Source organism: Stegodyphus dumicola, chromosome 9 (assembly GCF_044657685.1).
Source record: "Stegodyphus dumicola isolate Sdum_Otavi_A_Nest chromosome 9, ASM4465768v1".
NCBI classification, from domain to species: Eukaryota; Metazoa; Arthropoda; class Arachnida; order Araneae; family Eresidae; genus Stegodyphus; species Stegodyphus dumicola.
This window is the reverse complement of record NC_140776.1, coordinates 144,677,227-144,694,178: the sequence shown is the minus strand read 5'-3', so window position 1 is coordinate 144,694,178 and position 16,952 is coordinate 144,677,227. Positions and strand designations below refer to the sequence as shown.

General features: G+C 33.1%; 1 protein-coding gene across 1 annotated transcript in view; it reads left to right on the top strand.

Annotated features, from left to right (window-relative positions):
- Positions 1 to 15,611, top strand: part of LOC118201364 (uncharacterized) — a 56,256-nt gene extending 40,645 nt beyond the window's left edge. The window contains exons 3-5 of the mRNA XM_035373458.2: positions 2,879 to 3,060; positions 8,708 to 8,936; positions 15,411 to 15,611. Of these exons, the coding sequence (XP_035229349.1) occupies positions 2,879 to 3,060; positions 8,708 to 8,936; positions 15,411 to 15,508 (509 nt within the window). The 3' untranslated portion in view covers positions 15,509 to 15,611. The remainder of the gene's footprint in view (positions 1 to 2,878; positions 3,061 to 8,707; positions 8,937 to 15,410) is intronic.
- The last annotated feature ends 1,341 nt before the right edge of the window (positions 15,612 to 16,952 follow it).

Below are 16,952 nucleotides of genomic sequence, written 5' to 3'. Positions count from 1 at the left end.
GCGAAAAGTTTCAGGCAGCATATTTCAACGAAAATATCCATTTTGACCGCTATCGAATGCAATTTAACGATGTTCTTGCGTAACATCTGTACGTAAAGACAGAATAAAAGATTCTTTTCCTCAAAAAAAAAAAAAAAAAAAAAATTATAAAACTGCTTTAAAATGAATTCTGAAGAGAATTTTTCGTGGCGTCTGTACGAACGTATGTACGTACGTACGTACGTATCTCGCATAACTCAAAAACGAGTTGCCTCAGAACGTTCAAATTTTGTATATAGGACTGCTATAACATGTAGATATGCACCTCGTATTTTGGTTGCAATCGGCCGCACCAACCGTATATAAATATATTTATATATACATATCCACTCTGTTACCCGGCTCAGAGTGGTTTAATAAATTTTATTTGGAATTTAATTTGGTTTGTTTTTTGGTCACAATTCTTAATTATTAAAGGTGATAACTCATCAAAGGTTAAGTTAATTCTGTATGTTAGCCGTTAGGATGAATGTTCACTTTTAATTAATTAAGTTAATTTTACATAGCAGAATTGCCTAGATGATATTCAGAATAGTTTCTTCGATATATATGATATGTATAGAAGAAAATTTCACTTAAAAGCTACCGTCGTTAAGTGAAGCTACAACAGATTACGCGTGTAAGTGAATTGCACTCAACTTTATGGTATTTTCCGTTGAAAAGAAGCATGCATAAGTTCTAATAGGTAAATAAAAATTTCTCTATGAAATTGTCGAAACTCATTCCGTTATCAAATCAGATAGCTATTCTGTTTACTCGCTATCGTCAGGGCTGTCTTAATACGTAAGACAGCTGAGCACTTGCTGGTGGCCTCACGAGGGTAGGGATTCCATGCCAGAGCACGCAGACACCATTTACATTTCATTTTTCCGAATGGTTGTCATAGGGGCCTCAAAGCACTGGATTTTCCAGAGGCCCATAATGGTGTTTAAGATGGCACTGGCTATCATACAAGTTAAATATTTTAGATTTTCAATAAAATTCCTTTCAATTTTCACCTTTGGCAAAAGGTGATAAATGCAGTCAACAGTATTAAAAATCTGATAGGCATATAAGGATGAAATTCATGTCGACCGGGGTCGTCTTTATTTAAGCTACAGAAGGTTATTCACAAATTTGAAACAATTTCGCTAAAGAATTAAAAAAAAGCAAATATTCTGGAATAAAAATTTCAGCTAATAGCTTCTTATTTCAAATTAAAAATATTATTTACTACTTTTAAATTTATTCTTCTTTAAAAATGTCGCATGTAAACAATCTGTGGATTGAAGAATCTGTTTTTTTGTTCATTCTGAAGGGAGATTTTTCTTTTCTGTGATTTAGAAACGTAGTAAACTACATGGTATTAAAAGTTTTAAGTGAAACTAAGCAACATTATTAACCGGAAAGCGAAAAACTGTCAATCATTACTTCTATATGGAAAGGAGACTCCGGACGAATACCTGGGAAAGTGAGTACTGTTTCTCGTGTTTCTAAAGTTAAGTTGTAGATAGCAAGAGAAAATCTGCGACACAGATATCAACTGCAAAATCTTTGAATACATCTGCAGCAACAATAATTAAAATAATAAACAAAGATTTACAACTTGAAAAAGCTAAAAACATAATGTTCAACAGCTTTTGCCGAGGCGGCAGAATTAACTTAACCTTTGATGAGTTATCGCCTTTAATAATTAAGAATTGTGACCAAAAAACAAACCAAATTAAATTCCAAATAAAATTTATTAAACCACTCTGAGCCGGGTAACACAGTGGATATGTATATATAAATATATTTATATACGGTTGGTGCGGCCGATTGCAACCAAAATACGAGGTGCACATCTACATGTTATAGCAGTCCTATATACAAAATTTCAAAGTTCTGAGGCTATTCGTTTTTGAGTTTTGCGAGATACGTACGTACGTACGTACATACGTTGGTACAGATGCCACGAAAAATTCTCTTTAGAATTCATTTTAAAGCAGTTTTATAATTTTTTTTTTTTGGAGGAAAAGAATCTTTTATTCTGTCTTTACGTACAGATGTTACGCAAAAACATCGTTAAATTGCATTCGATAGCGTTCAAAATGGATATTTTCGTTGAAATATGCTGCCTGAAACTTTTCGCGATTACAATACTTTTTTTTAGTTCGTACAAGGATGTAAAAAGAGTAAATTTAATCTTGAATTGTTCTGACGAACTTAAATAAGTATAGAGATAATACTTTGTATTAATTATTAAAATACAGACGGACAATTTTAGGCATTTATTGGATTATACTCTTATAACCATAATAATGCAATATTCGCATCATTCTAAGTGTGGATTTATACGTATTTTCAAAGTGAGGATATTACATGATAAATAATTTTAGAATGAATAAAAACAGTATATTTTTAATACGTAAAAATAATTTTTAATGGAACCGAAAGAGTATTCTACTGCGATGTACGATTGATTTTTATTTACGAAAACTGATATATTCCGTCATATTCTAGAATTTGAAGATATTATTTATTCTGTATAACAAGAACGTTATCTTTGTTATTGTGTAATATTATGAATGTATAATACTATTTTGTGAACTAGAGAATACATTTATTCCCATTTACATTTTAATATATTTATAATGTTTACAAAATATGAAAAGGAAGCACTATTCGAGTTTATCACCTGTTTGTATCAGTATTAATTTACTATGCATTCAATATAGAATTGTTTAGGAAATCCAGTTTCTTATTTCTAAAAGATAATTTTTGTTAAACCAAAATTTAGATAATTCATTTACCATATAGCAAAGAGTAAGCAATGTTATTAACTGAATTCTAGCAGTGGCGTTTTCTTACCTTTTAACAGGTGGTGCTTTAAATGTTGAACAATACCTTCAATGTAGCTGTAATGACAACCAAGTAAATGAAAATACTTCAGGTTATTGCTGTATAGAACCCCTATCATTCCCACCTCATTCAAAGAGCATCAAATTCACAGAAAAAATTTATATTCCACCTTATGTTCAAGTGTCAGATCAGCAAAAATACGTAAGTAAATTTTCGTGGTTATCTATTTTGTTTTATATATACAGGGTGTCCGGTAAATATTGCGGCAAACTTCTAGGGTAGGTAAGCTACATCATAAGGATTCAAAATTGCACAGGAACCCATGCCCGAAAATCTCAGGGGTAAGTGGTAACAGAAATAGAAGATGGGAAAGGAAACAGGAGAGTGATTAATTTGAAACATCTATTGGACGTGTATACAAGTGGTGTACGACAGTTTGAATGTTACAATAGATGCTCCAAGTTTTCGCAATCAGACGCCAAACATGCCTGACACCGACGGACTATTGATTGCCGGACATGTTCAAACACACCGGGAGTTTCTTTGATTGTAGCAGATGCGCAGACGAGTCTTGACACGAGACCCATTTCAGACACAACAGGATCGTGATACACGACACTTTTGATGGCTCTCCACAAAAAGAATTTAAGGCTCGATAAATTCGGTGAGCGCGGAAGCCAGGGAATCGGTCCACCACGCCCAGTCCATAGATGCGGGAATGATCTGTTCAAATGGCTACGAACATCCAATCCTCCAAAATGAGCAGGCGCCCATACATTAACTTTGAAGTGTTGTTGCGTGATGACGCACACCGTAGGAGTTTTCTTGAGCTCACAAATGCTGAATGTGGTGATTGGCGATGCCATCCCTATTGAATATGGTCTCATCCGTGAACAACACATAAGCTGTTAACATCACGGCCACTTTCTTGCAGAAACCCCTGTGCGAAACGCCCACGTTCAGGATGGTCATTTAGGAGCAATAACTGAAACCTTTGAAGACCAAAGGTGTGGAAGGACTCAGCGTTCAAGGCATGCTGTATAGTGGTATGAGACATTCTTAATTGAGAGGCGATTGCACGTATGCTGGTCCTTGGATTACTCTCCCCCGTATCCAACACACTTTCTTTCCTAACGACCGAGCAAGTCGATCATGGACTGCCCTCACTTGTCCTTCCATTTCTTAATGACCAGCAATTGCACAAATTTTGATGCAGACGTGCAAGCAAACTGTGGGGTGGTTGATGTTTGTCGGGGAACGTTCTTGATAAACGCGTGCAGCGGCTCGTCCATTAACCTCAGCTATGCCGTACACTAAAATGCATGCCTGCAAGTTCTACGTTCGTATAGCAGTCCATGCTCTTCGTATGGTGCCTACCGCTTCCGAATAAGGGAATCCTCACTTTCCGCTAGCACTCCCCTGTACAGCGCCCTCTGGCGGCGTACAGTGACGTTTCTGGGCATGGGTTCATATGCAATTCTTAATCTTTATGATGTGCCCTACCTCCCGCAGAAATTTGTCGCAACATTTAAGGCACACCTTGTGTAGTATTAAAAGGTGAACAGTTTCAGTTTGAATACATATGTTAAATTAATTTATGTTGTAAGACTAGATTTAGTAATATTCAAAAGGCCGTTTATTAAAGTAAACTGGCATTTTAAGCTCAGCATTTCACATAGTTAACATATTTGTAGCGGCATCGTTTGTATAATGGATTAATCATGATTTTTTAATTAACGAGTTCACAACACCAATCAGAAGTACATGAAAAGAGAAACAACAAAGTTTATTGTAGTAATAATAACATGTACTAAATTTATCAACTCTCTTTCCTTTAACTTAGTGCTGTTGTAATGAAAAAAAAATGTATATATATATACACGTTAAAAAAGGGGAATATATCAATATATAACATGAAATATATATCAGCTACATCATATTCAAAGTGCATCAAATACGCACGATAATTGCGATCTTATCTTTTCTAGTCTCAGATCAATGGAAATATGAAAGTACTTATATATTTTCATTAATCTCAGACCCGAAGATAAAGATAAGATTTTTCTATGTATTTGACGACCTTTGAGCTACAGGAATGTGATACGAATTGGATATTGCACAGGAATTTTAAAGAAAATAAACGTGAACATTTCAGATATTATTAACTATTTTATTCAACAAAATCATTTAGTTTCCAGCCCAAACCGCATTTCCCCCCATTCCCATATCTCTTTCGATGTAGTTATAAGTGTCAAGAAAAGTCTTTCAATAAAAATGTTCTTTTATGGTAAAATCATTTTTCCCCCTTTTTTTTAAATATGGCAGAATAAGTTATTTTGGAGCAACTAATATTTGGTGCAACTTCTTTCGCTTTTATCACGTGATGGAGAAAACTATTTAAGGCTTTATGTGCAGATTATTACATAAATCGTAATGGCTAAGTTATTAACGCATAATAAAAAAGGAAGGAATTTCTTAAATGGAACAGGAATATGCTAGTGTAAATTTTAATATTAGACCAAAAAGAGTAACCTTAGTTCGGTATAGATTCTGAACGAAATTCTATCGATTTCAAGGGCGATTTTGAGGATTTCTTTAGGAGCAAAAAATTTTTTGCCGTTGAAGAAGAGAGACTTGTGTCTGACCATCCTTATTAAAAAATATTTTTTAAACTGAGGTTGCTTTCTTTGCCTCATTTCAAAAGAAATTTTTATTACAACATTCGTGAATAGCATTAAAAATATCTATAAAATAATATTTTTAATATTTGTTACAGATCTGACAAACTGCAAAAGACAGCAATGCAACACACAGTGCATGGTATGCGATACCAAGAGCTAGAACTCTTTTATAAACCTTGAAGGGGTACTACTATTAAATAGAGTATATTCGACTGAGATTACTATAAAGTGTAATCTCAAAAAACGATATATTTCTAAGAATTCTAAATGCAATCTACATGTTAAGGACGATGAAAAAAATCAAACAGAATAGTAAAAAACTGTATTTGTTCCAGAAGCAGAACAAAGCTACGAGATTTTCTTTCTATACTAAATGCAGTAAGGATGTTGTTCTAAACTTGCAACAGAAAGCTACACGTATTAAGGCCTTTAGCATTCATTATTCATATTAAAAACATGTACACAGCCCGAGTAAAAGTCTTGTAGGGTTCTCCAATGTGTAATTCTAAGTTACAGTTAAAAGTGAAGAATCTTAAGAACAAGTAATCGCAAACTAGTTCTTAAGATTCTTAAGAATTAGCGATAATAGCAAATAATCGCTTGTGTTCGTGAGACAATAAATAAACTTGGAAAGGGTTAAAAGATCCTTTATTATTCAACTAAGATATAACAGAACTCAGTCTTGGAGTTGTACAATAAAGCCGACATTTGGGCTTGAACTTAAGAGACTAAGAATCAAACTAAGCTAATCTTAACTAAAGAGATATAGCCGAAGCTATCAAAATTCTAACAGAGTTGGCCCCTTAACGCTAATTGACTGCGAAGCTATCAAGGGCCTAAAGTACGGTCGAGCGTAATAATAGCTTACGAGAGAATAGTTTAAAAAGGCGGACGCGTGCAGCCAGAATATCTGGTATCTCTCTAAAACAGTAGAACTTCGCGGTTAAACACCGCTCTTCCTCATTAGCATTCAGAAGTGATTCTAAAACTACGTTGTGGCGGGAAGTGGTAAGCTGAAATTAAGAAGCGATAGGAAAGGAAGTTTAACTCAAAATTTAACTGCTAATAAATTTAACATAATCCTTACATACTCTATATATGGCGTACCTTCAAAGGCCTCAGTGCTCTCTTTCCTTGTTTTCTAAGAAGAATTATAAGAAATTAAAGCATGATTTGTGGGCTTCCTAAACTTCTGGGTCCTAGATATGGAATTACTGAATCTAAGATGTAATTAGCCCTGAATAGTCATAGTTGTCTCAGAATTATGCCTATTATATGCTGATTAGAAGGAATAATTGTCCTCTCTCTAGATGCAATAATTTTGTTTCTTTTTAATGGATATTCTTTGGAGGCATAATAGTTAGAGCAGGCTGACTCTCCTCCCGAAACCAAAGGTATGAGTTCTACTCCCGTGTAAGGTTTGGAGAATGTGTCAGCCTACTATATAGTAGAGGATAATAATAAATGAATTTTTTCATATTTCAAAAAGTTATTATACATATGATAAGGAATAATGCATGAAAATAAACCTTATATTGATCTATGCCTCTGAGTTTTAAAATCGGCGTGACTACTTCAACTAAGAATTCCCACGCCGCTGGATTAGGTGATAGGCTGAAGATAATCTTCAGACCTCACGATTGCCAATTCTTACTTTGGGAATATGTCAAAGGCTCTGCTTACATTCTCCTATCGCGAGAAACTTTGGTTGAACTCAAGAATTGCATTATCAATGTATTAATGACCATTAGTAGCGCAGGTGTGAAGCGAACTTGAATACAACATAAACAGAGATCACGTGATTACAGGAAGCCAGTCTGAAAACTTATGATGATATGAACGGAAAGGTGGATACTTTAAATTTCATACATCATTCATTGCTCCATGTGTAATAATTTTTACAGTGTTTAAAACCAATGAATTATTTTTGATCACCCTGCATAGTGATATCCTTCTTACGTCAGATATGTTTTCTTTTCAAGACTAAATTCTGAGTCTTTAATTTTTCTTTCAAGTAAAATTACAGCAATATTATTACAAAGACAGCTTAACGGAATTCTTTCCGAAATTTTGATTAGACATTTTCTTGTCTGACTTGAGTTTAGAAAATGAGTGGTATCTTAAAGACATTTATAATATTTATTCTCAGTATTTTAAGAAGTAAAACTAGCCTACATATTTTTAGAACCTCAGTAATGACATGTAAATCATTATTTTTATTTAAGTAATGTTAATCAAAAGTCTGAACATTTATGAATAATCGTAAAAGTTTGCTTATTTTTATCTCTTAAGTTCCGTTTCTAAAGTTTAGTCTTCTTTGCTAGCATAAACTAGTCCAAACTCCTAACAGACTTGGAACGAATTATCGCTCGTCTGGAATCGCTCGTTCTTTTTAAAGAAATACAAACTCTTTAAAAAGTTTTTAAACAAACATTTTTATTTAATAAGAACCAGAACATAAATGCATGAGTCTTGCTTACCAATCAGCCAAACACTTGTAGCTATGTAACTTAAAGCAACAGTAAACTCGGATTTAAAACTTAGCAGCCAAGAACTACAGAAATGATTTAATGTGAAGTTGGCTCAAACTTCTCACCGGCGTCACAATTTCAATGTCAAGAATTATAATAGAAAGCCGAAGAATAAAATGTTACCTGATCTAGCTAACCTTCGTAAACAAAATTAAAATGAAAAATCACAATTTTACAACCAATTCATCATCCTATGTTAATATATCCATAATTTTGGTTTAAAAAATTATTGTCAGTAAGTGAAAGCTTAAGTGGTTCCGAAGCACTATGAATCCTTTTGTCGGCATGCAGACTACAATGCGTATAAATAAAATTTAATTAACATCAGGTTATTAAATTAAAATAAAGCACTCAAAAGATAACTGTTTTGGAGAAAGGCAAATTTTGCTCATATTTAGCTTACATCTGCCCCATAGTGCCCAAACATTGAATCTGTTGTGCTAGAATTCGAACTTTAAACGAAATAACAACTATTTCAGTTTTATCCATTGGACCTTTATGGACCCAAACTAAAACGAGAAAACCCAAGTATTTAATATAATTCTTCTACCTCTTAGTATGTATATTATGGAAATGCTTAAATGCTTATAAACTTTTGTTTTGAAAATGATCATTCAATTTTCTATTTTTTTCTAGACTAAAGATTACTGTTGCTGCCATTCCTTTCCAAATTCAGCTTATTTTAACAGACACGAGTATTCGAATTTTTGCCCTGTTGGGTCCGATACAAAGTGTAACAATCATGTCCATTTGAGCTCGTACGTTCCGCATTCTTCAGTTTCCAAACGAAGCTTCGCAAATCTAAATAAAAGACACTTGAGCAAAAGAATTAAAGCTATACCTAATTATACAGGTTATATTACGGGTAAGTTTCATAGTTTTTATTTTTGAATACGTTTCAGTATGGTGAACGAAAAATGTAATAAACTATTCAATCAGTGTTAACTTTACTGATCTCAAATTGTTACATTAATAATTCCGATTTATTCCTCAAACTCATGCGAAGGCAGATAATTCAATTGTTTTGCTCACAAAAGCTTTAGTAACGTTTTCTTGTGCCGCAGTTATTGCATATCTGAATATTTAATACATGAAGAAATTGTTGACTTAATATTCATCAAGTTCCAAAAATTAAGAAAAAACCATAACTCCAAAACTCACCTCTGGACAGTCAGAAAAGTTAACCATAATATACAATATTTGTATATCAGATAAGATATAAAATAACACAAAAGCAAATTGTTAAGAAATTACAGTCAAAAGTCGTTAATTCGGACACCCATAATCCGGAATAATCTATAATTCGGACCTTAAAGCTACAAACTTTCTTCGCATGCGTGTAAGACCTATACGGCTGCAAATATGCGTGTGCGCATGCGCATAATACGTTTACGCATGCGCGTTTAATGTATAACGGACGGTATAAGCTAAGCTAAAATTATCTAATTCAGTTAATGATGCAGATTGCGTTGTTCCTTAATCTTCGAATTGGATCCGGCTTATTATTTTTTGCAGACTGTTAGAGCAATTTTATAAAAGTAAGCTTGAAAGAAGCTCGATTATGTCAAATAGAATTTCTGATATATATTTACTAATATGTAAAGGATCTCCAAAGCGAAAGTATGTTTCGATGTCCATTAAACAAAAAGTGGAATTGCTGCAAAAAAAAAATGGATAAAGGCATATCCTTTGCTTTTCTAACCATTCCGAAATCTGTTTATCAATTTCACACTGCTCTGCGGGGGAGGGAAACGTCGCGGCGCGCAATGAACTGGAAGTTGGTCTGTCAGCACTATCCAGATCTTTAGGGCAGATGTTTTTATTTTATTATAGCTTTCGACTAGATGTTTTCGGCTTATAGTTCATTACTAAATGTAGTATTTCTTCTCGATGTACTCTTTCTTTTATATGATTTAAATCAAATTCATTATAAATATCACGAATACACATCAAATAGTTTTCTGGTTGCAATTTTCTAATCTTGACTTTGCGTAATGTATGCTTTACGCGCGCGTTGAAAGAAATGTTTAATAAAGTAAACAAATAAATATTAAGCCTTTTTTTGTAAATTTTGATACCCTTTACATCATAATTGTTCTTTATTTCATAAATTACGGTTTCATATTTTTAATTTTATAATTTCTGACTGCCATCTTACCAGATTTAAACTGATGATCTATAATCCGGAATCGCCGAAGTCCCGACGACTCCGGATTAACGACTTTTGACTGTATTTTATTTTCGACAAATCGGAAATGTAAGTTTAAAACAGGGAAGACATCTTCAATATGAAATGGCATCACCTCACGCAACAGTACATCTGAAACGATGTTTCATGATAATAATAAAAATATCTGTGAGCTTACTAGAAGGCAAAGCCTATTTTTTTAACAAAGCTGCTGCAAATTCTTCGAAGGTTTTAAGATAAGGGTTGAGAGGAGAAAAACGTCTCCCCACAGAATCTTAGATAGGGATGGGCAAAACAGTTTTTTTTTAAGGAATCGGATCCAAAAACATTTTCTCAGATTGGAAGAATCTATTAAATCAAACCGCGAACTTCCTGGATTAATTTTTTAACTGTAATTTTGAGATTCCTTAAAACTTCCTTTCTACATAGAACTAACAATAACATTTTAGAATAAAAAATTTTCAAAAATTTTTGAAATGACAAAAACTAAATTTTAAACGTGGGAGAATAAACATTCTTTTCTCGTCTAAAATGGGGATTCATCTTGCTTGCCACGTCTTCAACGAGAGCTCTGTATGGGTAAACTTTAAATGAGCTCCGCTGTTTTTCACGAATCAGGCGTTCGTCAGTTTAGTAAAGTGAATCTGTTATAGAACGAATAACACATTTATATTCCTGACACGCTTTCAACAATATTTCTGTGTGAAATGTTCAAGAGCGTTTTCTGTAGTCACTTGTAAAGACATTAGGTTATTTCGAAGCAGGAGAGATGAGAGATGAAAACTGAGCAATGCCTTCGCCGGGACTCGAACCACAGACATCTCGAATACGCGCGGAGTGTGCTGACCACTACATCACGAAGGCATGCTAAGACGGCGGGAGAAATACCTTATATGCTCTCCTTTTCAAAGGGCGAGTGGGGACTAGGGGACTCAATCGCCAAATCCTGGTGGTGGAGAATTCATCATCCACCACCTTTTCAGTTCAGGCACCACTGCAGGGTTACTTAAAATTTTCAGTGTCAGCAAACTGAAGAAATGAGCAATGGCCTTGCCGGGACACGAACCACGGACCTCTCGAATTTGCCAAGTGTGCTGATCACTACACCACGAAGGCATGCTAAGAAGGCTGGAGAAATACCTTTAACACTGTTCATTTTCTCAGTGAAATGAATTGTTTTTTTGGATCAGTTCCGGAGCGAATCGTCAAACTCTAACCTCAGACGTGCTCAGTAAAATGAAGGTCAAAAGATTGACGTGTCTGCTCCATGAACAAAACTGTTTTCTGCTAAAATTATTCTTCCAGAATACGAGTTCTGTGCCCTCGAAACATTTTATTCTCAAAGGAAAGAAATTTTCTTCTAATGCACCTGCGTATTTTCCTACATGAAACATCAAAAATACAATCTCTATACATTTAAGTTATCATGCTCTAAGTGGTAAAACATGGGATTTGATTTGATGCCACTCTTCCCTAAACAGTTTTTTTCTCTTTTGATCTGCCTAACATAACAAGAGGGAGAGACGGAAATAGTTACAAAATTGAAAATTTTGATAGCTTTATTCTTTCAAGGTAGTGGTGTTGCTCGTGTGGGAAGTTATTATGAATTGTGTTTGCGAAAATGGCAAACGGATTTGTAGCAATTGGTAATTGAGATGCAACAAAAAATGATGGAGGTGAGAAATTATAGCAAAAAATTTTAAGAAAAACAGGATGCTAGTCAGAAAAGAAAGGGATATTTCATAAACGTATTACAAAGGAAAGGAAGATCGTTTATTAGAAATTCTTTCTAAATTTAAGTGAAGTGTAGAAATCTCAGTCCGATTATATCTAATAACATCTGGAATCTGCTGTGGTAATTTAATTAAATTAGCTTATAGCGGACAATAAATACGTACATGTTACATATCATATCTGTCTAGACCAGCGAGGCTTTTTGCCTAGATAGAATGATGAAACTTCCAGAAAACGTATAGCTAAATATACCACATAATTTATTGCTGGATAATACAATTCTTGTGACACACATTCTGAGTCACACATCATCATGGGCGCAATGTACAGCTCACATTTTTGAATGTTCAGTACATTCTTAACACATACAACGGGTGACTGAGAGAGAGAGAGAGTAAGAGACGAAATCTTAACATGAAGCACTTAAAGCCATCGACGTAATGATGAGAAGCTTGGGTGAGTGTCAAAAGGTTTTCGTTTCAATTGAAATCTTATTCAGTGACTGGATAAAAGGTATCTGCATTGTCGCGTTACGTAAGATCGTATGATGCGGATTAATTTTGAAGTGACACAGTTTAAACTGATATACTATAAACAGATACTATTGCAGGAGAGAAAGAGGAAATACCCAAATTAATTTGAAGGCTAACAGGGCAATTGCCAGTTAAAATCAAAACTTTGTTTTATGTATTTTTATATTATATATAGCATATATCAATTCTTTGGATAATGCTCTCTTTGTATAAACCTAAAATTTGGATTTGTATTTTTCACTAAAGTATTTTATTATTTCACATATGTTTTAAATTCTTTGAATATAGTTTTCTTTATTTAAAGGTAAAAACTTTTTATTAGAAGTTACTTCGTTTTTCCTTGTTTGGGAGAGGGACCAGAATCTTGGGATGAACTATTAAAATTAAAATGCATTGAAATGGTCCGTCGACTAATTCTGGATACAGAAAAGCAAGGAGTTTTTTGGAAGAGAGCTTTCAATTGATTTCAGTGTTTCTCCTGACAAAGGGGCATTGAAGTTGATTGACATCCTCTACTATTATGTTCTTTATGTTTCCCTTTTTTTTTTAAAAATTAGGATATTGCTTGTTTGAAGTGTTTTGGTTTTAACATGTATTAAATTCTTTTTTGCATTTATAGGATTATTTGAAATTTATGACATAAATTTTAGTTTTTGGTCTTTGTGAAAAATTGCTTCTAAATTTCTTACTTTATGTCTTTACTGATAATTTTCAGCAACTTAATGCGCAAAAATACTAGGCATGATCATATTATGTTTTAAAAAATTTGTTATGTAATTATACACATGTAAAAGAAAAAAATATAAGGGCAGACTTCTGGTTTTAATTAGCTATAATCACTTTTAGTTTTATTTAATCTGGGGGACTTCCTCTGTCTGTCTTGAAAATAGCGCCATAAGTCTAAACTGCGCCATTCAAATTAATCCTGAAATTTTATGTAACGCTTAATGCAGATGTCTCTTGCCCAATCAGAATAACTGTAAACCAAAACTAACTGGAATTGAAACGTTTCGACTTCCTCCCTTCTTTCTCTACATACTACGACACTTTCTCTCTCTTCTCGCTGGCCCACCAGCGGCCGAGCGGTAAAGACGCTGAACACTGGTAGTTCGGTCCGAGGTTCGAATCCCGCGAACGGGCTGGCTGCATGGGCGTTTTCGTGGTTTTCCCCATGTGTAACGTGTATACGAGTCAGTTTCCCTTAGAAAGTCCTCCCCGAAAGGCATCCCTTCCCTTAGGCAGATAGCCCTAGTGTGCTTTGCCATAATTAAATACACCACCACCTCTCTTCTCGCTTACGCTTTCATCCTGTTAAGACGCTGCATCTTTAGGAAACCAAAATAATTAAACTATATAGTTGGTAAGTTAAATTAAAATTTACTATTTACTTGCCTTTTTAGTATTAAGTATAATTTATGTATTATTTTTATAGATAATGTCTAGTTTCTTTTTAATTTATATGCATAATTTGTGTCGGGGAAGTTTCTGTAGGCAAGAGTTTCTAAATTATTTTGATTTTCTAAAAATTTGGTTTTCTACTCTTATTTATACTCTTATTGTTTAAAAATTTGAATTTTAAGAATTTTATTTTTATTTTGAGAACGATTTGTATATGAAAATATAAATGAAATAATTATTTAATGGGAGAATATTAAGTATTGTTAAAATTAATATAGAAATACCAAGGATTTAAGAAGTTGAATAATCGTAATAAAATCTATATGAGAATTTAATTAAGAGTAAAAAGTATTAAAATATACTATTTTCTTTATTAGTTTATATACAAAATTTGTTTTATAGCTTCTCAGCCATTTGGCAAAATTTTTTGCTTAAAATTTTTTTATAAATTTTACGGTTAAATTGGCCGTTGTATTTTCTCTGTAAAATGACGTGTTGAAAATTAGATTTTTTGTCCATACTGAAATCACGTCGGGTTAATCGCTGGACTTTTAGTGAAAGGCTGTAATTATAAATCGTATAGAAATTGCTTTTTCCTTTCCCTTTTACTGTTCCTTTTTCATATTAAAATGAAATTTACTCCTGGATTTTTTTTCTTAAGTTTCCATTGTCGTGACTTGTTTGTCATTATCTAGATCTGGCGGGCACAGATTGGAGTTTGGTAGAATTGTCTATCGTCTATTACTGTAAGAACAAATACTTAAAACCTTCTGACCATCAAGACTATATATATACATCCTAAAATATTTTTAAGGACTTTTATAAAGTATATATACGTGAATCTTGAAATATGTGCAAAAAATTAAAGCAATGCATTAACAGTACTTAAATGATGTATAAAAATAAAATAATAGGAGCATTTTGGAATTAAAATCAAGAAATTTCTCATAGCGATTTGGGGCTTCTTAGCGAAATTCTCAGCCGGTTGAAAAGATAAAAGAAGCCGAAAAATGCTAATATTTAGCCTAGGATCCTAATCTTTAACTGAGGGTGCATAGCTGCTTTTTTCTGTTATTGGTGACTCACCTGCAGCATTAAAGTGAACAAATATTAAAAGTAATATTTTTAATATTCAATGAAAGTGTTATATTCTACGGACTATCTTTTATACAATTACCGCTTAGTAAGCGTTTCGCTAAATATCGCCAATCGTGTGCCCTCAGTTGAAGATTAAGAGATAAAAGGAATAAGTAAGGACTTGAAAGACATGTAAAAGCCTGTGCAGCCATTAGCTTTTTTCCTCCCTCGTTTTATGAAAGCACAAAAGGAGTGCCTGAAAAGTAGCAATGCCCTCGCCGGGACTCGAACCTGAACCTCTCGAATAAATCCTGATAGATGGAGAAAATACCTTATAAGGCTCATAATTGCTCATAATTCATATTAGTTCTATTGTATGTCTTGCATGTCCTTTTTTCTTTTATTTTAGGTTACCAGTGGGCTGTTGGAGAAACATTTGGTAAAGCTGTTGAAAGACTTATGGGTAAAAATACTAAACACCTGAGAAGTTACTTAGAAGGTCATTAAAACTAATCTCCCCCGTAGAGCCTTTCATACTCTGACAATTCTGCTACTTTAGATTTTGTTTCATGAAGCATACAATAGCAATATTAAAATGATTTTATAATTCTGTTCCCCGTGTTTCATTTTTAGAAAGTTATTAAATCATTGCAGGATTTCCTCATAGCCTACTTAAAAACTCTGTTTAATGCAAGATTCGGAAATTATTTAAGAGGAGAGATAAACAGAATCTAGTGGCTAATTTTTAACTCGAATTTCGAAAAATAAAATTGTTCTTAAATTAGTGATATATAAAGATACGTTAAAACAACGCTTATGTAATGCCTGTGCATTTTTTATGAAAATTAATTTTAAACTTAATTTTAAAGGCTGGATCTTGAAACAATATGTATGTATTAGCAAATTTGATACTTAAGTGTTCACATTTTCAAAGGCAAAAATATGAACATAGTCATCTTTTGTTATTTTGTTTGACTGCATTTCACATTTTAACACTAATATTGCTGATAAAAGCAAAATATACCTTTACAAGCTCTAAATAATGTCTAAAACAATGAAAATTCAAAAATTTAGTATATTAGGAATTTTTCGTGAAAGAATTAGCTACTGTAGTAAATAAAAAAATTCAATTTGTATGTTTATCAGTATCTAAATTTTGAATTAGTATAACTTTAAATATTCTTTATTCGCAAAAATAGGAAATGTCAAGCGAATTTTTCTCATTTACAGGCAAATTCGTTTTCTCTTTACATGCAAATATATATATATATATCCCCCTTCTTTACATTCTTAAATATGTTTGAAAAACCTGCTAAAATTCGGATCATTTATCAGCCAGCCTTTCAGAGAAATTGCACTTTTAGTAAGTATTAGGTATGCTAATATTAATAAACGGTGGAGAAAATTCCGTTTGTTAAATGATTCCTGTGTTTTAACACGGAAAAATAAAAGAAATCTGATGTGGACATTACATGACTTTTTCGTGCGGCCTATTAAATTATGCACATTTTTTGCTGCATTTCATTTAAACTTATTTCCCCGAGTTTTATTAGAGGTGTATTTCGCATTCAATCAATTCAGTTCTCACTTCGCGGTGATGTAAAAATATATAAAAACTCTAACCATTTTCATTAAAAACTGTAAATACAGAAAAACCTGAAACGTCAAATACAGTTGAAAACAGTTAAAAATATCTGTGTTAATTGCACAGATATTCCCCGGGAAAAATTAGACTGTGCAATTAATTTAATTGCACAGTCTAATTTTTCTCAGATTTAATGGCACAAATAATCTGTGCAAAATTAGAGTTTTTAGGGAAAAACAAATAATTTGGCCAATGTGTTGGAAGACAAAATGTTTGGTGCACAAACATTTAAAGTTGACTTTTGGTCCCACTGGAAAAAAAAAAAAAAAGAAAAGAAAAGGGGAAAAAAAAAAAACACTTCAGGTG